General features: G+C 50.3%; 1 protein-coding gene across 1 annotated transcript; it reads left to right on the top strand.

Annotated features, from left to right (window-relative positions):
- Positions 1–3,761: 3,761 nt before the first annotated feature.
- Positions 3,762–22,384, top strand: LOC121274814 (serine protease 27-like; the record flags this gene model as incomplete). The annotated part of the gene is made up of 5 exons (XM_041182176.1): positions 3,762–3,788; positions 4,351–4,513; positions 19,133–19,401; positions 21,123–21,292; positions 22,074–22,384. Coding segments are annotated over 5 exons (929 nt in total), but the record flags the coding sequence as incomplete, so codon positions are not given.
- Between the last annotated feature and the right edge of the window lie 1,291 nt (positions 22,385–23,675).

Genomic DNA, 23,675 nt, shown 5'->3' with positions numbered 1-23,675 from the left:
GGTATGACGCTGTGGGTGATATGTCATAACACGCCGCGCGTTACTGGGTATGACGCTGTGGGTGATATGTCATAACACGCCGCGCGTTACTGGGTATGACGCTGTGGGTGATATGTCATAACACGCCGCGCGTTACTGGGTATGACGCTGTGGGTGATATGTCATAACACGCCGCGCGTTACTGGGTATGACGCTGTGTGTATTATATAATAACACGCCGCGCGTTACGGGGTATGACGCTGTGAGTATTATATAATAACACGCCGTGCGTTACGGGGTATCACGCTGTGTGTATTATATAATAACACGCCGCGCGTTACGGGGTATGACGCTGTGTGTATTATATAATAACACGCCGCGCGTTACGGGGTATCACGCTGTGTGTATTATATAATAACACGCCGCGCGTTACGGGGTATGACGCTGTGAGTATTATATAATAACACGCCGCGCGTTACGGGGTATCACGCTGTGTGTATTATATAATAACACGCCGCGCGTTACGGGGTATGACGCTGTGAGTATTATATAATAACACGCCGCGCGTTACGGGGTATGACGCTGTTTATATTATGTCATAACACGCCGCGCGTTACTGGGTATGACGCTGTGTATATTATGTCATAACACGCCGCGCGTTACGGGGTATGACGCTGTGTGTATTATATAATAACACGCCGCGCGTTACTGGGTATGACGCTGTGTATATTATGTCATAACACGCCGCGCATTACGGGGTATGACGCTGTGTGTATTATATAATAACACGCCGCGCGTTACTGGGTATGACGCTGTGTATATTATGTCATAACACGCCGCGCGTTACTGGGTATGACGCTGTGTGTATTATATAATAACACGCCGCGCGTTACTGGATATGACGCTGTGTATATTATGTCATAACACTCCGCGCGTTACTGGGTATGACGCTGTGTGTATTATATAATAACACGCTGCGCGTTACTGGGTATGACGCTGTGTCTATTATGTCATAACACGCCGCGCGTTACTGGGTATGACGCTGTGGGTGATATGTCATAACACGCCGCGCGTTACTGGGTATGACGCTGTGGGTGATATGTCATAACACGCCGCGCGTTACTGGGTATGACGCTGTGGGTGATATGTCATAACACGCCGCGCGTTACTGGGTATGACGCTGTGGGTGATATGTCATAACACGCCGCGCGTTACTGGGTATGACGCTGTGGGTGATATGTCATAACACGCCGCGCGTTACTGGGTATGACGCTGTGGGTGATATGTCATAACACGCCGCGCGTTACTGGGTATGACGCTGTGGGTGATATGTCATAACACGCCGCGCGTTACTGGGTATGACGCTGTGGGTGATATGTCATAACACGCCGCGCGTTACTGGGTATGACGCTGTGGGTGATATGTCATAACACGCCGCGCGTTACTGGGTATGACGCTGTGTATATTATGTCATAACACGCCGCGCGTTACTGGGTATGACGCTGTGGATGATATGTCATAACACGCCGCGCGTTACTGGGTATGACGCTGTGTATGTTATGTCATAACACGCCGCGCGTTACTGGGTATGACGCTGTGGATGATATGTCATAACACACCGCGCGTTACTGGGTATGACGCTGTGTATGTTATGTCATAACACGCCGCGCGTTACTGGGTATGACGCTGTGGATGATATGTCATAACACGCCGCGCGTTACTGGGTATGACGCTGTGGATGTTATGTCATAACACGCCGCGCGTTACTGGGTATGACGCTGTGGATGATATGTCATAACACGCCGCGCGTTACTGGGTATAAAGCTGTGGATGTTATATGATAACACGCCGCGCGTTACTGGGTATGACGCTGTGGATGATATGTCATAACACGCCGCGCGTTACTGGGTATAACGCTGTGGATGTTATATGATAACACACCGCGCGTTACTGGGTATGACGCTGTGGATGATATGTCATAACACGCCGCGCGTTACTGGGTATAATGCTGTGGATGTTATATGATAACACGCCGCGCGTTACTGGGTATAACGCTGTGGATGTTATACAATAACACGCCGCGCGTTACGGGGTATAACGCTGTGGATGTTATATGATAACACGCCGCGCGTTACTGGGTATAACGCTGTGGATGTTATACAATAACACGTCGCGCGTTACGGGGTATAACGCTGTGTATATTATATGATAACACGCCGCGCGTTACTGGGTGTCGCGCTGTGGATATTATATGCTAACACGCCTTGCGTTACTGGGTGTCGCGCTGTGGATATTATATAATAACACGCCGCGCGTTACTGTGTGTCGCGCTGTGGATATTATATAATAACACGCCGTGCGTTACTAGGTGTCGCGCTGTGGATATTATATAATAACACGCCGTGCGTTACTAGGTGTCGCGCTGTGGATATTATATAATAACACGCCGTGCGTTACTGGGTATGACGCTGTGTATATTATGCCATAACACGCCGCGCGTTACTGGGTATGACGCTGTGGATGATATGTCATAACACGCCGTGCGTTACTGGGCGTCGCGCTTTGGATATTATATAATAACACGCCGTGCGTTACTGGGCGTCGCGCTGTGGATATTATATAATAACGCGCCGTGCGTTACTGGGCGTCGCGCTGTGGATATTATATGATAACGCGCCGTGCGTTACTGGGCGTCGCGCTGTGGATATTATATGATAACGCGCCGTGCGTTACTGGGCGTCGCGCTGTGGATATTATATGATAACGCGCCGTGCGTTACTGGGCGTCGCGCTGTGGATATTATATGATAACGCGCCGTGCGTTACTGGGCGTCGCGCTGTGGATATTATATGATAACGCGCCGTGCGTTACTGGGCGTCGCGCTGTGGATATTATATGATAACGCGCCGTGCGTTACTGGGCGTCGCGCTGTGGATATTATATGATAACGCGCCGTGCGTTACTGGGCGTCGCGCTGTGGATATTATATGATAACGCGCCGTGCGTTACTGGGCGTCGCGCTGTGGATATTATATGATAACGCGCCGTGCGTTACTGGGCGTCGCGCTGTGGATATTATATGATAACGCGCCGTGCGTTACTGGGCGTCGCGCTGTGGATATTATATGATAACGCGCCGTGCGTTACTGGGCGTCGCGCTGTGGATATTATATGATAACGCGCCGTGCGTTACTGGGCGTCGCGCTGTGGATATTATATGATAACGCGCCGTGCGTTACTGGGCGTCGCGCTGTGGATATTATATGATAACACGCCGTGCGTTACTGGGCGTCGCGCTGTGGATATTATATAATAACACGCCGTGCGTTACTGGGTGTCGCGCTGTGGATATTATATAATAACGCGCCGTGCGTTACTGGGCGTGACGCGGCGTATGTTGTATAATAAGCACCGTGCGTTACTGGGCGTGACGCGGCGTATGTTGTATAATAACGCGCCGTGCGTTACTGGGCGTGACGCGGCGTATGTTGTATAATAATGCACCGTGCGTTACTGGGCGTGACGCGGCGTATGTTGTATAATAATGCACCGTGCGTTACTGGGTGTGACGCGGCGTAAGTTGTATAATAATGCACCGTGCGTTACTGGGTATAACCCTATATATGTTATCTAATCACAGGCCACATTACTGGCTGTAATACTCCTGTAAGTGATATGGTTACGGTCAGTACAGGTTATGAATTGCGATGGTAAAGTTTTACATCTTTTCCATCATCATCAGAATGCGATATTTATTGGCTGAATTGTTTGCTTTATTGCAGGTTGGCAGTGGGTCCAAGGACAATACAGTGAGTAAATTCTTCATCAATCACTTCCTTATTTTGTTTATTCCATTCTGTTCATAAGTGAGCAGAGGACTTTGACAGCGCATCATAAAGTGATCAATTTTTATTGCTGCTTTCACTGAATCCAATGTTATTAGTCATGGATCACAATGTTCACCTTTCAATATCATGTCGCACAAGAATAAACGGGGCATGGGAAACACTGAGGGAGCATCGCACTGTCATAGGGTCAGCACTAACGCTCTGTGACACCCGGTCCCAGAGGGGGAAAGGACAGCGTATCTAACGCTCTGTGACACCCGGTCCCAGAGGGGGAAAGGACAGTGTATCTAACGCACTGTGACACCTGGTCCCAGACGGGGAAAGGACAGTGTATCTAACGCACCATGACACACGGTCCCAGAGGGGGAAAGGACAGTGTATCTAACGCACTGTGACACCCGGTCCCAGAGGCGGAAAGGACAGTGTAGATAACGCACTGTGACACCCAGTCCCAGAGGGGGAATCGACACAGACACTGGTCTCCTGTGATTTCAGGGTTCTGATCGCTGCGTTAATCTTGCAGGTTGTGGCCGTCCGGTAATCTCGAATCGGATTGTGGGTGGAAGGAATTCCGAAGCTGGGAGTTGGCCCTGGCAGGTCAGCATACACATGGACGGCAGACACATTTGCGGTGGGAGCATCATCTCCAAAAGCTGGGTCTTGACTGCCGCCCATTGTGTCTCAAAGTGAGTGAATTGTATCACCGACTCTGTTAAGTCTGTTCTTTATGGTACTGACGCAGGGACAGAGCTGTGGGAACAGTATATAACTGTTCCTCCTGGGATCCTGGGACGATGGTTAGATTCTCTCTTGTTGGGGATGCTCATGCTTGACACTTGTGTGGTGTGAATGTTACTCACCACTTGTCAGCCCTGAGCCTGGATATTGTCAAGGTCTTGCTGCATTTGGACAACCATCGCCCCTTGACAATTCAAAGGCATCACCATCACTGAATCCCCCACTATCAAGATCCTGGGGGTTACCATTGACCAGAAACTGAACTGGACCAGCCATATAAATACTGTGGCTACAAGAGCAGGTCAGAGGCTGGGAATCCTGCGGAGAGTAACTCACCTCCTGACTCCCCAAAGCCTGTCCACCATCTACAAACCACCAGTCAGGAGTGTGATGGAATACTCCCCACTTGCCTGGATGTGTGCGGTTCCCACAACACTCAAGAAGCTCGACACCATCCAGGACAAAGCAGCCCCACTTGATCGGCACCCCATCCACAAACATTCACTCCCTCCACCACCGACGCACAGTAGCAGCAGTGTGTGTACCATCTACAAGATGCACTGCAGCAACTCACCAAGGCTCCTTCGACAGCGCCGCCCAAACCAACGACCTCTACCATCTAGAAGGACCGGGGCAGCAGACACGTGGGGACAGTGTAGAGGGAGCTTTACTCTGTATCTAACCCCGTGCTGTACCTGTCCTGGGAGTGTTTGATGGGGACAGTGTAGAGGGAGATTTACTCTGTATCTAACCCCATGCTGTATCTGTCCTGGGAGTGTTTGATGGGGACAGTGTAGAGGGAGATTTACTCTGTATCTAACCCCGTGCTGTACCTGTCCTGGGAGTGTTTGATGGGGACAGTGTAGAGGGAGCTGTACTCTGTATCTAACCCCGTGCTGTACCTGTCCTGGGAGTGTTTGATGGGGACAGTGTAGAGGGAGATTTACTCTGTATCTAACCCCGTGCTGTACCTGTCCTGGGAGTGTTTGATGGGGTCAGTGAAGAGGGATCTTTGCTCTGTATCTAACCCCGTCCTGTTCCTGTCCTGGGAATGTTTGATGTGGACAGTGCAGAGGGAGATTTACTCTTTATCTAACCCCGTGCTGTACCTGTCCTGGGAATGTTTGATGTGGACAGTGCAGAGGGAGATTTACTCTGTATCTAACCCCGTGCTGTACCTGTCCTGGGAGTGTTTGATGGGAACAGTGTAGAGAGAGCTTTACTCTGTATCTAAACCCATGCTGTACCTGTCCTGGGAGTGTTTGATGGGGACAGTGTGGAGGGAGATTTACTCTGTATCTAACCCCGTGCTGTACTTGTCCTGGGAGGGTTTGATGGGGTTGGTGTAGAGTGAGCTTTACTCTGTATCTAATCCTGTGCTGTACCTGTCCTGGGAGTGTTTGATGGGGACAGTGTAGAGGGAGAAATACTCTGTATCTAACCCCATGCTGTACCTGTCCTGGGAGTGTTTGATGGGGACAGTGTGGAGGGAGCTAAACTCTGTATCTGACCCCGTGCTGTACCTGTCCTGGGAGTGTTTGATGGAGACAGTGTAGAGGGAGATTTACTCTGTATCTAACCCCGTGCTGTACCTGTCCTGGGAGTGTTTGATGGGGACAGGTTAGAGAGAGATTTACTCTGTATCTAACCCCGTGCTGTACCTGTCCTGGGAGTGTTTGATGGGGACAGTGTAGAGGGATCTTTGCTCTGTATCTAACCCCATGCTGTACCTGTCCTGGGAGTGTTTGACGGGACAGTGTAGAGGGAGCTTTACTCTGTATCTAACCCCGTGCTGTACCTGTCCTGGGAGTGTTTGATGGGGAAGTTTATAGGGAGATTTACTCTGTATCTAACCCTGTGCTGTACCTGTCCTGGGAGTGTTTGATGGGGACAGTGTAGAGGGAGATTTACTCTGTATCTAACCCCATGCTGTACCTGTCCAGGGATTGTTTGATGGGGTTGGTGTAGAGTGAGCATTACTCTGTATCTAACCCCGTGCTGTACCTGTCCTGGGAGTGTTTGATGGGGGCAGTGTAGAGAGAGCTTTACTCTGTATCTAACCCCGTGCTGTACCTGTCCTGGGTGTGTTTGATGGGGACAGTGTAGAGTCAGATTTCCTCTGAATCTAACACCGTGCTGTTCCTGTTCTGGGAGTGTTTGATGGGGACAGTGTAGAGGGAGATTTACTCTGTATCTAACCCCGTGCTGTACCTGTCCTGGGAGTGTTTAATGCGTACAGTTAAAAGGGATCTTTGCTCTGTATCTAACCCCGTGCTGTACCTGTCCTGGGAGTTATTGATGGGGACAGTGTAGAGGGATCTTTGCTCTGTATCTAACCCCGTGCTGTTCCTGTCCTGGGAGGGTTTGATGGGGACAGTGAAGAGGAATCTTTGCTCTGTATCTAACCCCATGCTTTACCTGTCCTGGGAGTGTTTATTGGGGACAGTTTAGAGGGAGATTTACTCTGTATCTAACCTCGTGCTGTACCTGTCCTGTGAGTGTTTGATGGGGACAGTGTAGAGGGAGCTGTACTCTGAATCTAACACCGTGCTGTACCTGTCCTGGGAGTGTTTGATGGGGACAGTGTAGAGGGAGCTTTACTCTGCATCTAACCTCGTGCTGTACCTGTCCTGTGAGTGTTTGATAGGGACAGTGTAGAGCGAGCTTTACAGAGTATCTAACGCCATGCTGTACTTGTCCTGGGAGTGTTTGATGGTGACAGTGTAGAGGGATCTTTGCTCTGTATCTAACCCCGTGCTGTACCTGTCCTGGGAGTGTTTGACGGGGACAGTGTAGAGGGAGATTTACTCTGTATCTAACACCGTGCTGTACCTGTCCTGGGAGTGTTTGATGGGGACGGTGCAGAGGGAGATTTACTCTGTATCTAACCCCGTGCTGTACCTGTCCTGGGAGTGTTTGATGGGGCAGTGTAGAAAGAGCTTTACTCTGTATCTAACCCCGTGCTGTACCTGTCCTGGGAGTGTTTGATGGGGACAGTGCAGAGGGAGATTTACTCTGTATCTAACCCCGTGCTGTACCTGTCCTGGGAGTGTTTGATGGGGACAGTGTAGAGAGAGCTTTACTCTGTATCTAACCCCGTGCTGTACCTGTCCTGGGAGTGTTTGATGGGGCAGTGTAGAGAGAGCTTTACTCTGTATCTAACCCCGTGCTGTACCTGTCCTGGGAGTGTTTAATGCGGACAGTGAAAAGGGATCTTTGCTCTGTATCTAACCCCGTGCTGTTCCTGTCCTGGGAGGGTTTGATGGGGACAGTGTAGAGGAATCTTTGCTCTGTGTCTAACCCCATGCTTTACCTGTCCTGGGAGTGTTTATTGGGGACAGTTTAGAGGGAGCTTTACTCTGTGTCTAAACCCGTGCTGTAACTGTCCTGGGAGTGTTTGATGGGGACGGTGTAGAGGGAGATTTACTCTGTATCTAACCCCGTGCTGCACCTGTCCTGGGAGTGTTTGATGGGGAAGTTTAGAGGGAGCTTTCCTCTCTATCTAACCCTGTGCTGTACCTGTCCTGGGAGTGTTTGATGGGACATTGTAGAGGGAGCTTTACTCTGTATCTAACCCCGTGCTGTACCTGTCCTGGGCATGTTTGATAGGGACAGTGTAGAGCGAGCTTTACAGAGTATCTAACGCTGTGCTGTACTTGTCCTGGGAGTGTTTGATGGTGACAGTGTAGAGGGATCTTTGCTCTGTATCTAACCCCGTGCTGTACCTGTCCTGGGAGTGTTTGATGGGGACAGTGTAGAGGGAGATTTACTCTGTATCTAACCCCATGCTGTACCTGTCCTGGGAGTGTTTGATGGGGACAGTGTAGAGGGAGATTTACTCTGTATCTAACCCCGTGCAGCACCTGTCCTGGGAGTGTTTGATGAGGACAGTGGAGAGGGAGCTATACTCTGTATCTAACCCCGTGCTGTACCTGTCCTGGGAGTGTTTGATGGGAACAGTGTAGAGAGAGCTTTACTCTGTATCTAAACCCATGCTGTACCTGTCCTGGGAGTGTTTGATGGGGACAGTGTGGAGGGAGATTTACTCTGTATCTAACCCCGTGCTGTACTTGTCCTGGGAGGGTTTGATGGGGTTGGTGTAGAGTGAGCTTTACTCTGTATCTAATCCTGTGCTGTACCTGTCCTGGGAGTGTTTGATGGGGACAGTGTAGAGGGAGATTTACTCTGTATCTAACCCCATGCTGTACCTGTCCTGGGAGTGTTTGATGGGGACAGTGTGGAGGGAGCTAAACTCTGTATCTGACCCCGTGCTGTACCTGTCCTGGGAGTGTTTGATGGAGACAGTGTAGAGGGAGATTTACTCTGTATCTAACCCCGTGCTGTACCTGTCCTGGGAGTGTTTGATGGGGACAGGTTAGAGAGAGATTTACTCTGTATCTAACCCCGTGCTGTACCTGTCCTGGGAGTGTTTGATGGGGACAGTGTAGAGGGATCTTTGCTCTGTATCTAACCCCATGCTGTACCTGTCCTGGGAGTGTTTGACGGGACAGTGTAGAGGGAGCTTTACTCTGTATCTAACCCCGTGCTGTACCTGTCCTGGGAGTGTTTGATGGGGAAGTTTATAGGGAGATTTACTCTGTATCTAACCCTGTGCTGTACCTGTCCTGGGAGTGTTTGATGGGGACAGTGTAGAGGGAGATTTACTCTGTATCTAACCCCATGCTGTACCTGTCCAGGGATTGTTTGATGGGGTTGGTGTAGAGTGAGCATTACTCTGTATCTAACCCCGTGCTGTACCTGTCCTGGGAGTGTTTGATGGGGGCAGTGTAGAGAGTGCTTTACTCTGTATCTAACCCCGTGCTGTACCTGTCCTGGGTGTGTTTGATGGGGACAGTGTAGAGGGAGATTTACTCTGTATCTAACCCCGTGCTGTACCTGTCCTGGGAGTGTTTAATGCGTACAGTTAAAAGGGATCTTTGCTCTGTATCTAACCCCGTGCTGTACCTGTCCTGGGAGTTATTGATGGGGACAGTGTAGAGGGATCTTTGCTCTGTATCTAACCCCGTGCTGTTCCTGTCCTGGGAGGGTTTGATGGGGACAGTGAAGAGGAATCTTTGCTCTGTATCTAACCCCATGCTTTACCTGTCCTGGGAGTGTTTATTGGGGACAGTTTAGAGGGAGATTTACTCTGTATCTAACCTCGTGCTGTACCTGTCCTGTGAGTGTTTGATGGGGACAGTGTAGAGGGAGCTGTACTCTGAATCTAACACCGTGCTGTACCTGTCCTGGGAGTGTTTGATGGGGACAGTGTAGAGGGAGCTTTACTCTGCATCTAACCTCGTGCTGTACCTGTCCTGTGAGTGTTTGATAGGGACAGTGTAGAGCGAGCTTTACAGAGTATCTAACGCCATGCTGTACTTGTCCTGGGAGTGTTTGATGGTGACAGTGTAGAGGGATCTTTGCTCTGTATCTAACCCCGTGCTGTACCTGTCCTGGGAGTGTTTGACGGGGACAGTGTAGAGGGAGATTTACTCTGTATCTAACACCGTGCTGTACCTGTCCTGGGAGTGTTTGATGGGGACGGTGCAGAGGGAGATTTACTCTGTATCTAACCCCGTGCTGTACCTGTCCTGGGAGTGTTTGATGGGGCAGTGTAGAAAGAGCTTTACTCTGTATCTAACCCCGTGCTGTACCTGTCCTGGGCATGTTTGATAGGGACAGTGTAGAGCGAGCTTTACAGAGTATCTAACGCTGTGCTGTACTTGTCCTGGGAGTGTTTGATGGTGACAGTGTAGAGGAATCTTTACTCTGTATCTAACCCCGTGCTGTACCTGTCCTGGGAGTGTTTGATGGGGACAGTGTAGAGGGAGATTTACTCTGTATCTAACCCCATGCTGTACCTGTCCTGGGAGTGTTTGATGGGGACAGTGTAGAGGGAGATTTACTCTGTATCTAACCCCGTGCAGCACCTGTCCTGGGAGTGTTTGATGAGGACAGTGGAGAGGGAGCTATACTCTGTATCTAACCCCGTGCTGTACCTGTCCTGGGAGTGTTTGATGGGAACAGTGTAGAGAGAGCTTTACTCTGTATCTAAACCCATGCTGTACCTGTCCTGGGAGTGTTTGATGGGGACAGTGTGGAGGGAGATTTACTCTGTATCTAACCCCGTGCTGTACTTGTCCTGGGAGGGTTTGATGGGGTTGGTGTAGAGTGAGCTTTACTCTGTATCTAATCCTGTGCTGTACCTGTCCTGGGAGTGTTTGATGGGGACAGTGTAGAGCGAGCTTTACAGAGTATCTAACGCCATGCTGTACTTGTCCTGGGAGTGTTTGATGGTGACAGTGTAGAGGGATCTTTGCTCTGTATCTAACCCCGTGCTGTACCTGTCCTGGGAGTGTTTGACGGGGACAGTGTAGAGGGAGATTTACTCTGTATCTAACACCGTGCTGTACCTGTCCTGGGAGTGTTTGATGGGGACGGTGCAGAGGGAGATTTACTCTGTATCTAACCCCGTGCTGTACCTGTCCTGGGAGTGTTTGATGGGGCAGTGTAGAAAGAGCTTTACTCTGTATCTAACCCCGTGCTGTACCTGTCCTGGGCATGTTTGATAGGGACAGTGTAGAGCGAGCTTTACAGAGTATCTAACGCTGTGCTGTACTTGTCCTGGGAGTGTTTGATGGTGACAGTGTAGAGGAATCTTTACTCTGTATCTAACCCCGTGCTGTACCTGTCCTGGGAGTGTTTGATGGGGACAGTGTAGAGGGAGATTTACTCTGTATCTAACCCCATGCTGTACCTGTCCTGGGAGTGTTTGATGGGGACAGTGTAGAGGGAGATTTACTCTGTATCTAACCCCGTGCAGCACCTGTCCTGGGAGTGTTTGATGAGGACAGTGGAGAGGGAGCTATACTCTGTATCTAACCCCGTGCTGTACCTGTCCTGGGAGTGTTTGATGGGAACAGTGTAGAGAGAGCTTTACTCTGTATCTAAACCCATGCTGTACCTGTCCTGGGAGTGTTTGATGGGGACAGTGTGGAGGGAGATTTACTCTGTATCTAACCCCGTGCTGTACTTGTCCTGGGAGGGTTTGATGGGGTTGGTGTAGAGTGAGCTTTACTCTGTATCTAATCCTGTGCTGTACCTGTCCTGGGAGTGTTTGATGGGGACAGTGTAGAGGGAGATTTACTCTGTATCTAACCCCATGCTGTACCTGTCCTGGGAGTGTTTGATGGGGACAGTGTGGAGGGAGCTAAACTCTGTATCTGACCCCGTGCTGTACCTGTCCTGGGAGTGTTTGATGGAGACAGTGTAGAGGGAGATTTACTCTGTATCTAACCCCGTGCTGTACCTGTCCTGGGAGTGTTTGATGGGGACAGGTTAGAGAGAGATTTACTCTGTATCTAACCCCGTGCTGTACCTGTCCTGGGAGTGTTTGATGGGGACAGTGTAGAGGGATCTTTGCTCTGTATCTAACCCCATGCTGTACCTGTCCTGGGAGTGTTTGACGGGACAGTGTAGAGGGAGCTTTACTCTGTATCTAACCCCGTGCTGTACCTGTCCTGGGAGTGTTTGATGGGGAAGTTTATAGGGAGATTTACTCTGTATCTAACCCTGTGCTGTACCTGTCCTGGGAGTGTTTGATGGGGACAGTGTAGAGGGAGATTTACTCTGTATCTAACCCCATGCTGTACCTGTCCAGGGATTGTTTGATGGGGTTGGTGTAGAGTGAGCATTACTCTGTATCTAACCCCGTGCTGTACCTGTCCTGGGAGTGTTTGATGGGGGCAGTGTAGAGAGTGCTTTACTCTGTATCTAACCCCGTGCTGTACCTGTCCTGGGTGTGTTTGATGGGGACAGTGTAGAGTCAGATTTCCTCTGAATCTAACACCGTGCTGTTCCTGTCCTGGGAGTGTTTGATGGGGACAGTGTAGAGGGAGATTTACTCTGTATCTAACCCCGTGCTGTACCTGTCCTGGGAGTGTTTAATGCGTACAGTTAAAAGGGATCTTTGCTCTGTATCTAACCCCGTGCTGTACCTGTCCTGGGAGTTATTGATGGGGACAGTGTAGAGGGATCTTTGCTCTGTATCTAACCCCGTGCTGTTCCTGTCCTGGGAGGGTTTGATGGGGACAGTGAAGAGGAATCTTTGCTCTGTATCTAACCCCATGCTTTACCTGTCCTGGGAGTGTTTATTGGGGACAGTTTAGAGGGAGATTTACTCTGTATCTAACCTCGTGCTGTACCTGTCCTGTGAGTGTTTGATGGGGACAGTGTAGAGGGAGCTGTACTCTGAATCTAACACCGTGCTGTACCTGTCCTGGGAGTGTTTGATGGGGACAGTGTAGAGGGAGCTTTACTCTGCATCTAACCTCGTGCTGTACCTGTCCTGTGAGTGTTTGATAGGGACAGTGTAGAGCGAGCTTTACAGAGTATCTAACGCCATGCTGTACTTGTCCTGGGAGTGTTTGATGGTGACAGTGTAGAGGGATCTTTGCTCTGTATCTAACCCCGTGCTGTACCTGTCCTGGGAGTGTTTGACGGGGACAGTGTAGAGGGAGATTTACTCTGTATCTAACACCGTGCTGTACCTGTCCTGGGAGTGTTTGATGGGGACGGTGCAGAGGGAGATTTACTCTGTATCTAACCCCGTGCTGTACCTGTCCTGGGAGTGTTTGATGGGGCAGTGTAGAAAGAGCTTTACTCTGTATCTAACCCCGTGCTGTACCTGTCCTGGGAGTGTTTGATGGGGACAGTGCAGAGGGAGATTTACTCTGTATCTAACCCCGTGCTGTACCTGTCCTGGGAGTGTTTGATGGGGACAGTGTAGAGAGAGCTTTACTCTGTATCTAACCCCGTGCTGTACCTGTCCTGGGAGTGTTTGATGGGGCAGTGTAGAGAGAGCTTTACTCTGTATCTAACCCCGTGCTGTACCTGTCCTGGGAGTGTTTAATGCGGACAGTGAAAAGGGATCTTTGCTCTGTATCTAACCCCGTGCTGTTCCTGTCCTGGGAGGGTTTGATGGGGACAGTGTAGAGGAATCTTTGCTCTGTGTCTAACCCCATGCTTTACCTGTCCTGGGAGTGTTTATTGGGGACAGTTTAGAGGGAGATTTACTCTGTATCTAACCCCGTGCTGCACCTGTCCTGGGAGTGTTTGATGGGGAAGTTTAGAGGGAGCTTTCCTCTCTATCTAACCCTGTGCTGTACCTGTCCTGGGAGTGTTTGATGGGACATTGTAGAGGGAGCTTTACTCTGTATCTAACCCCGTGCTGTACCTGTCCTGGGCATGTTTGATAGGGACAGTGTAGAGCGAGCTTTACAGAGTATCTAACGCTGTGCTGTACTTGTCCTGGGAGTGTTTGATGGTGACAGTGTAGAGGAATCTTTGCTCTGTATCTAACCCCGTGCTGTACCTGTCCTGGGAGTGTTTGATGGGGACAGTGTAGAGGGAGATTTACTCTGTATCTAACCCCATGCTGTACCTGTCCTGGGAGTGTTTGATGGGGACAGTGTAGAGGGAGATTTACTCTGTATCTAACCCCGTGCAGCACCTGTCCTGGGAGTGTTTGATGGGGACGGTGTAGAGGGAGATTTACTCTGTATCTAACCCCGTGCTGTACCTGTCCTGGGAGTGTTTGATGGGGACAGTGTAGAGGGAGATTTACTCTGTATCTAACCCCGTGCTGTACCTGTCCTGGGAGTGTTTAATGCGTACAGTTAAAAGGGATCTTTGCTCTGTATCTAACCCCGTGCTGTACCTGTCCTGGGAGTGTTTAATGCGTACAGTTAAAAGGGATCTTTGCTCTGTATCTAACCCCGTGCTGTACCTGTCCTGGGAGTTATTGATGGGGACAGTGTAGAGGGATCTTTGCTCTGTATCTAACCCCGTGCTGTTCCTGTCCTGGGAGGGTTTGATGGGGACAGTGAAGAGGAATCTTTGCTCTGTATCTAACCCCATGCTTTACCTGTCCTGGGAGTGTTTATTGGGGACAGTTTAGAGGGAGCTTTACTCTGTATCTAACCCCGTGCTGTACCTGTCCAGGGAGTATTTGATGGGGACAGTGTAGAGGGACCTTTGCTCTGTATCTAACCTCGTGCTGTACCTGTCCTGGGAGTGATTGATGGGGACAGTGTAAGGGGATCTTTGCTCTGTATCTAACTCCGTGCTGTTCCTGTCCTGGGAGTTATTGATGGGGACAGTGTAGAGGGATCTTTAATCTGTATCTATCCCCGTGGTGTACCTGTCCTGGGCATGTTTGATGGGGACAGTGTAGAGGGAGATTTACTCTGTATCTAACCCCGTGCTGTACCTGTCCTGTGAGTGTTTGATGGGGACAGTGTAGAGGGAGCTTTACTCTGTATCTAACCCCGTGCTGTACCTGTCCAGGGAGTGTTTGATGGGGACAGTGTGGAGGGAGCTTTACTCTGTATCTAACCCCGTGCTGTACCTGTCCTGGGAGTGTTTGATGGGGACAGTGTAGAGGGATCTTTGCTCTGTATCTAAGCCCGTTCTGTACCTGTCCTGGGAATGTTTGATGGGGACAGTGTAGAGGGAGATTTACTCGGTATCTAACCCCGTGCTGTACCTGTCCTGGGAGTGTTTGATAGGGATAGTGTAGTGTGAGATTTACTCTGCATCTAAACCTGGGCTTTACCTTTCTGAGAGTGTTTGATGGGGACAGTGCAGAGGGAGATTTACTCTGTATCTAACCCCGTGCTGTATCTATCCTGTGAATGTTTGATGGGGACAGTGTAGAGGGAGATTTACTCTGTATCTAACCCCGTGCTGTATCTGTCCTGGGAGTGTTTGATGGGGACAGTGTAGAGGGAGATTTACTCTGTATCTAACCCCGTGCTGTACCTGTCCTGCGAGTGTTTGATGGGGACGGAGTGTAGAGGGAGATTTACTCTGTATCTAACCTCGTGCTGTTCCTGTCCTGGGAGTGTTTGATGGGGAAGTTTAGAGGGAGCTTTCCTCTCTATCTAACCCCATGCTGTACCTGTCCTGGGAGTGTTTGATGGGGTTGTTGTAGAGTGAGCTTTACTCTGTATCTAATCTCATGCTTTACCTGTCCTGGGAGTGTTTGATGGGGACAGTGTAGAGGGAGATTTACTCTGTATCTAACACCGTGCTGTACCTGTCCTGGGCATGTTTGATCAGGACAGTTTAGTGGAAGCTTTACTCTGTATGTAACCCCGTGCTGTACCTGTCCTGGGAGTGTTTGATGGGGACAGTGTAGTGTGAGATTTACTCTGCATCTAAACCTGGGCTTTACCTTTCTGAGAGTGTTTGATGTGGACAGTGTAGAGGGAGATTTACTCTGTTTCTAACCCTGTGCTGTACCTGCCCTGGGAGTGTTTGATGGGGACGGTGTAGAGGGAGATTTACTCTGTATCTAACCCCATGCTGTACCTGTCCTGGGAGTGTTTGATGCGGACAGTGTAGAGGGAGCTTTCCTCTCTATCTAACCCCGTGCTGTACCTGTCCTGGGAGTTTTTGATGGGGACAGTGTACAGCGAGCTTTACTCTGTATCTAACCCCGTGCTGTACCTGTCCTGGGAGTGTTTGATGGGGACAGTGTAGAGGGAGATTTACTCTGTATCTAACCTCGTGCTGTTCCTGTCCTGGGAGTGTTTGATGGGGAAGTTTAGAGGGAGCTTTCCTCTCTATCTAACCCCATGCTGTACCTGTCCTGGGAGTGTTTGATGGGGCTGTTGTAGAGTGAGCTTTACTCTGTATCTAATCTCATGCTTTACCTTTCCTGGAAGTGTTTGATGGGTACGGTGTAGAGGGAGCATTTTTCTTTATCTAACCCCGTGCTGTACCTGTCCTGGGAGTTTTTGATGGGGACGGTGTAGAGGGAGATTTACTCTGTATCTAACCACTTTCTGTACCTCTCCTGGGAGTGTTTGATGGGGATAGTGTAGAGGGAGATTTACTCTGTATCTAACCCCGTGCTGTACCTGTCCTGGGAGTGTTTGATGGGGATAGTGTAGAGGGAGATTTACTCTGTATCTAACCCCGTGCTGTACCTCTCCTGGGAGTGTTTGATGGAGACAGTGTAGAGGGAGATTTACTCTGTATCTAACCCCGTGCTGTACCTGTCCTGGGAGTGTTTGATGGGGATAGTGTAGAGGGAGATTTACTCTGTATCTAACCCCGTGCTGTACCTGTCCTGGGAGTGTTTGATGGGGACAGGGTTGAGGGATCTTTGCTCTGTATCTAAGCCCGTTCTGTACCTGTCCTGGGAATGTTTGATGGGGACAGTGTAGAGGGAGATTTACTCGGTATCTAACCCCATGCTGTACCTCTCCTTGGAGTGTTTGATGGAGACAGTGTAGAGGGAGCTTTAATCTGTATCTAACCCCGTGCTGTACCTGTCCTGGGAGTGTTTGATAGGGATAGTGTAGTGTGAGATTTACTCTGCATCTAAACCTGGGCTTTACCTTTCTGAGAGTGTTTGATGAGGACAGTGTAGAGGGAGATTTACTCTGTATCTAACCCCGTGCTGTAGCTGTCCTGGGAGTGTTTGATGGGGACGGTGTAGAGGGAGATTTACTCTGTATCTAACCCCGTGCTGTACCTGTCCTGGGAGTTTTTGATGGGGTCAGTGTACAGCGAGCTTTACTCTGCATCTAACCTCGTGCTGTACCTGTCCTGGGAGTGTTTGATGGGGACAGTGTAGAGGGAGATTTACTCTGTATCTAACCCCGCGCTGTACCTGTCCTGCGAGTGTTTGATGGGGACAGTGTAGAGGGAGATTTACTCTGTATCTAACCTCGTGCTGTTCCTGTCCTGGGAGTGTTTGATGGGGACAGTGTAGAGGGAGATTCACTCTGTATATAACCCCGTGCTGTACCTGTCCTGGGAGTGTTTGATGGGGATGGTGTAGAGGGAGCTTTACTCTGTATCTAACCCTGTGCTGTACCTGTCCTGGGCGTGTTTGATGGGGTTGGTGTAGAGGGAGCTTTACTCTGTATCCAACCCCGTGCTGTACCTGTCCTGGGAGTGTTTGATGGGGCAGTGTAGAGAGAGCTTTACTCTGTATCTAACCCCGTGCTGTACCTGTCCTGGGAGTGTTTAATGCGGACAGTGAAAAGGGATCTTTGCTCTGTATCTAACCCCGTGCTGTACCTGTCCTGGGAGTGTTTGATGGGGACAGTGTAGAGGGATCTTTGCTCTGTATCTAACCCCGTGCTGTACCTGTCCTGGGAGTGTTTATTGGGGACTGTTTAGAGGGAGATTTACTCTGTGTCTAAACCCGTGCTGTAACTGTCCTGGGAGTGTTTGATGGGGACGGTGTTGAGGGAGATTTACTCTGTATCTAACCCCGTGCTTTACCTGTCCAGGGAGTATTTGATGGGGACAGTGTAGAGGGACCTTTGCTCTGTATCTAACCCCGTGCTGTACCTGTCCTGGGAGTGATTGATGGGGACAGTGTAGAGGGATCTTTACTCTGTATCTAACCCCGTGCTGTTCCTGTCCTGGGAGTGTTTGATGGGGACAGTGTAAGGGGATCTTTGCTCTGTATCTAACTCCGTGCTGTTCCTGTCCTGGGAGTTATTGATGGGGACAGTGTAGAGGGATCTTTACTCTCTATCTAACCCTGTGGTGTACCTGTCCTGGGAATGTTTGATCGGGACAGTGTAGAGAGAGCTTTACTCTGTATCTAACCCCGTGCTGTACCTGTCCTGGGAGTGGTTGATGGGGACAGTTTAGAGGGAGCTTTACTCTGTATCTAACCCCGTGCTGTACCTGTCCTGGGAGTGTTTGATGGGGACAGTTTAGAGGGAGCTTTACTCTGTATCTAACCCCGTGCTGTACCTGTCCTGGGAGTGTTTGATGGTGACAGTGTAGGAGGATCTTTGCTCTTTATCTAACCCCGTGCTGTACCTGTCCTGGGAGGGATTGATGGGGACAGTGTAGGGGGATCTTTGCTCTGTATCTAACCTCGTGCTGTACCTGTCCTGGGAGCTATTGATGGGGACAGTGTAGAGGGATCTTTACTCTGTATCTAACCCCATGCTGTTCCTGTCCTCGGAGTGTTTGATGGGGACAGTGTTGAGGGATCTTTGCTCTGTATCTAACCCCGTGCTGTACCTGTCCTGGGAGTGTTTGATGGGGACGGTGTAGAGGGATCTTTGCTCTGTATCTAAGCCCGTGCTGTACCTGTCCTGGGAATGTTTGATGGGGACACTGTAGAGGGAGCTTTACTCTGTATCTAACCCCGTGCTGTACCTGTCCTGGGAGTGTTTGATAGGGAGAGTGTAGAGTGAGATTTACTCTGCATCTAAACCTGTGCTTTACCTTTCTGGGAGTGTTTGATCGGGACAGTGTAGTGGGAGACTTACTCTGTATCTAACCCCGTGCTGTAGCTGGCCTGGGAGTGTTTGATCAGGACAGTGTTGATTGAGATTTACTCTGAATCTAACCCCGTGCTGTACCTGTCCTGGGAGTGTTTGATGGGGACAGTGTAGACAGAGATTTATTCTGTATCTAACCCCCTTGCTGTACCTGTCCTGGGAGTGTTTGATGGGGACAGTGTGGAGGGAGTTTTATTCTGTATCGAACCCCATGCTGTACTGATATATTTGTTCCTTTTGCAGGGAAATGATCTCCAAATATTTCCTCTACTTAGGGAGATATCAGCAGAATGGAGTTAATCGGAATGAAATTTCCTTTAGGGTCCTCAGAGTTATCCAGCATGAGAAATATGTTGATGAGAAGACTGGGTACGATATCGCTTTGCTCCAGCTGTTAGGTTCAATCCATTACACAGACTATATCCTGCCCGTCTGTCTACCCAGCTCCACATACCAGGTCCCCTGTGGAACCAACTGTTGGATCACTGGGTGGGGAGACACACAGGAAGGTGGTAAGTAGCCCCATCAATCGACAGCAACCTCTGTGATCACCACATCTCTCTCTCTCTCTCTCGCTCTCTCCCCCTCACTTTCTCTCTCTCTCTCTCTCACTTTGTCTCTCTCTTTCTCTCTCCACCTCACTTTCTCTCTCTCTCTCTCCCTCTCTGCCTTTGTCTCCCTGTCTTTTTCTCTCTCTCTCTCTCTGCCTTTCCCTCTCTCTCTGTTTTTTCTCTCTTTCTCTCTCTCTCTCTCTGCCTTTCTCCCTCTCTCTCTCTCCCTCTCTGCCTTTGTCTCTCTCTGTCTTTTTTTCTCTCTCTCTCTCTTTCTCTCTCTCTCCCTCTCTGCCTTTGTCTCTGTCGTTTTCTCTCTCTCTCTCTGCCTTTCTTTCTCTCTCTATCTTTTTTTCTCTCTCTCTCTGCCTTTCTCTATCTCTCTGTCTTTCTCTCTCTCTCTCTACCTTTCTCTCTCTGTCTTTTTCTCTCTCTCTGTCTTTTTCTCTCTCTGTCTTTTTTTCTCTGTCCCTCTCTGCCTTTCTCTCTCTCTCTCTGCCTTTCTCTCTCTCTCTCTCTGCCTTTCTCCCTCTCTCTCTCCCTCTCTGCCTTTGTCTCTCTCTGTCTTGTTTTCTCTCTCTCTCTCTTTCTCTCTCTCTCTCTCCCTCTCTGCCTTTGTCTCTGTCTTTTTCTCTCTCTCTCTGCCTTTCTTTCTCTCTCTATCTTTTTTTCTCTCTCTCTCTCTGCCTTTCTCTATCTCTCTGTCTTTCTCTCTCTCTCTACCTTTCTCTCTCTGTCTTTTTCTCTCTCTCTGTCTTTTTCTCTCTCTGTCTTTTTTTCTCTGTCCCTCTCTGCCTTTCTCTCTCTCTCTGCCTTTCTCTCTCTCTCTCTGCCTTTCTCCCTCTCTCTCTCTCCCTCTCTGCCTTTGTCTCTGTCTTTTTCTCTCTCTCTCTCTGCCTTTCTTTCTCTCTCTATCTTTTTTCTCTCTCTCTCTCTATCTCTCTGTCTTTCTCTCTCTCTACCTTTCTCTCTGTCTTTTTCTCTCTCTGTCTTTTTCTCTCTCTGTCTTTTTCTCTCTCTGTCTTTTTTTCTCTGTCCCTCTCTGCCTTACTCTCTCTCTCTGCCTTTCTCTCTCTCTGTCTTTTTCTCTTTCTCTGCCTTTCTCTCTCTCTGTCTTTTTTCTCTCTCTCTGCCTTTCTCTCTCTCTCTCTGTCTTTCTCTCTCTCTCTGCCTTTCTCTCTCTCTCTCTCTGCCTTTCTCTCTCTCTCTCTGTCTTTTTCTCTTTCTCTGCCATTCTCTCTCTCTGTCTTTTTCTCTCTCTCTGCCTTTCTCTCTCTCTCTCTGTCTTTCTCTCTCTCTCTCTGCCTTTCTCTCTCTGTGTCTTTTTTCTCTCTCTCTGCCTTTCTCTCTCTCTGTCTTTTTCACTCTCTCTCTCTGCCTTTCTCTCTCTCTCTTTGCCTTTCTCTCTCTCTCTCTCTGTCTCTGCCTTTCACTCTCTCTCTCTGTCTTTTTCTCTCTCTGTGTCTCTGTCTTTATTTCTCACTGTCCCTCTCTCTGTCCCTGCCTTTGTCTGTCTCACTCTCTCTGTCTCCCTCTCTTTGCTTTGTCTCTCTCTCTCTCTCTCTTGTTCCCTCTCTCCCTCTCTCGCTTTATCACCCGGCCGTTGTCTCCATCTCTCTCCCTCCCTGTGTCCAATGATGGCTGCAACTATTTCCGCCTCTCCCCCATTTTCTTTCCCCCAGTTAGCCTCGTGTCACCGGGCACACTCCAGGAGGTGGAGGTGAACATCATTGGCCGGCAGACCTGCTCCAGAATGCTCCAGAAGGGGGTGACAGAGAGCTCGGACGTGACGAAAATCACGGACAAGATGCTGTGTGCAGGGGTAGCGGAAGGCAAGAAAGATGCCTGTCAGGTGAGCAGGAACAGGTCCGAGGGCCGAGAGACTGTGAGATCAAATCAGACCGGTCCCCGGTCCCTCCAAGGCTTGCAAGGGGTTGGAGGTCATCAGACATCAGAGCAGTGGAGAGAACAGGGCACTGAGGAACAAATATCATCACTGGACAGTGTAGAGGGAGCTTTACTCTGTATCTTACCCCGTGCTGTACCTGTCCTGGGAGTGTTTGATGGGCACAGTGTAGAGGGAGATTTACTCTGTATCTAACCCTGTGCTGTACCTGTCCTGGGAGTGTTTGATGGGCACAGTGTAGAGGGAGATTTACTCTGTATCTAACCCTGTGCTGTACCTGTCCTGGGAGTGTTTGATGGGGACAGTGTAGAGTGAGTTTTACTCTGTATCTAACCCCGTGCTGTACCTGTCCTGGGAGTGTTTGATGGGGACAGTGTAGAGGGAGATTTACTCTGTATCTAACCCCGTGCAGCACCTGTCCTGGGAGTGTTTGATGGGGACAGTGTAGAGGGAGATTTACTCTGTATCTAACCCCGTGCAGCACCTGTCCTGGGAGTGTTTGATGGGGACAGTGTAGAGGGAGATTTACTCTGTATCTAACCCCGTGCTGTACCTGTCCTGGGAGTGTTTGATGGGGACAGTACAGAGGGAGATTTACTCTGTATCTAACCCCGTGCTGTACCTGTCCTGGGAGTGTTTGATGGGGACAGTGTAGAGGGAGATTTACTCTGTATCTAACCCCCCCCCCGGCTCTGACTCCAGTCTCTCTCCTCTTTTTGCTGGGCAGGGGGATTCGGGTGGTCCGCTCGTTCACTTCGACGAGGATGCCTGGGTGCAGGTGGGCATCGTGAGCTTCGGCGATGGGTGCGGACGGAAGAACCGCCCCGGCATCTACACCGACCTGGCCGCTTTCCACGGCTGGATCTCTCGGCACGTCGGGCAGCTGGAGCTGGTCGCTCCCAAGGTCAGGACGCTGTCCTTGCCGGGTGGGTGCAGTGGTGCCGCTGCGGGCATCGGGCCTACGCTCGGGCACATCCTGGGCAGCCTGGTCTCCCTCGCCCTCTGCCTCATCCTCCTGGTGGATTGATTGCCGTGGAGTTTGGAGGAGGGTGGGGGGGCGGGGTTGTGGGTGTGTGCGCCGGTCGGTGGGTCTCCGGTTGCCTGTCATTTTGGGGGATAAGCGGACTCCATTCAAAGGATGAGAGGGAGAGAGGCCAGAAGCGAGGCAAGGATTCCCGGAACTTCCAGAGCCGGAACGTCTGCACCCTCTCTTGAGTTTGGCCAGCAGTGGACAGTTCGTCGTTTGGAAACAGAGATGGATAATGAGCGTCGTGGATAGCAACAGCGAAGGCCCTTCAGCCCCTCAACCCCCCGTTCAATACCGTCCTGGCCGATCGTCCACCTCTTCTCCCCGTATCCCCTCGATTCCCTTAGACCCCGAAAATCTCTCGACCTCCTCCCCCCCCCCCCCCCCCCACCTCCCCCGCCGCCGAAGTTGACTCCACACTGCCCTCCCCGAGTGGTGGGGGATGGAGGTGGGGGTGGCTCCTGGGAAGTCAGACCCCCCCATGCTGTCGCCACACGCTGGCGTTCAATTCTGGAAAGAGACAGCACTGAAGTAGGGCCATTGTGCCCATCGCCCCTGTGCTAGCTCTCTCAGGCCGAGCTCTCCAACGCATCCCACTCGCCCGCCCATCTGTCTCACTGGGGGATTGCTCCCCCGAGGGTATTTCTCTAGCTCTCTTTTGCTGATGTTACTATCGGATTATGAAGTTGATTTGAATCTGCAGTGTGTCAATTTATACAAATAAGAGACTATCGATGACTATTTAGATTAAATGAAAGATTTAAGAATTTTTAGAAAAAAAAACTGTGCCTTTTTGATATTGTCCTTTCCCAGCCTCACAGAGCGTCCCAGCCAATGGGATCCTTCCTTGGGACGCGTGTGAGGGAAACTGGCAGCCAGTCGGCGCACAGCAAGATCCCACGGTGTGGCCACAACCAGGGGTTTATTTCTTTGTTGCCCATCCCTAATTGCCCCCTTGAGAAGGTGGCGGGTGAGCCGCCTTCTTGAGCCGCTGCAGTCCCCGTGTGGTGTAGGTACACCCACGGCGCTGTTAGGGAGGGAGTTCCAGGATTTTGTCCCGTGTGGTGTAGGTACACCCACGGCGCTGTTATGGAGGGAGTTCCAGGATTTTGTCCCGTGTGGTGTAGGTACACCCACGGCGCTGTTATGGAGGGAGTTCCAGGATTTTGTCCGTGTGGTGTAGGTACACCCACGGCGCTGTTAGGGAGGGAGTTCCAGGATTTTGTCCCCGTGTGGTGTAGGTACACCCACGGTGCTGTTAGGGAGGGAGTTCCGGGATTTTGTCCGTGTGGTATAGGTACA

This window comes from Carcharodon carcharias (assembly GCF_017639515.1).
Source record: "Carcharodon carcharias isolate sCarCar2 chromosome 38 unlocalized genomic scaffold, sCarCar2.pri SUPER_38_unloc_27, whole genome shotgun sequence".
NCBI lineage: Eukaryota > Metazoa > Chordata > Chondrichthyes > Lamniformes > Lamnidae > Carcharodon > Carcharodon carcharias.
Note: the sequence above shows the minus strand (reverse complement) of the source record. Positions and strands in the feature narration are given on the sequence as shown.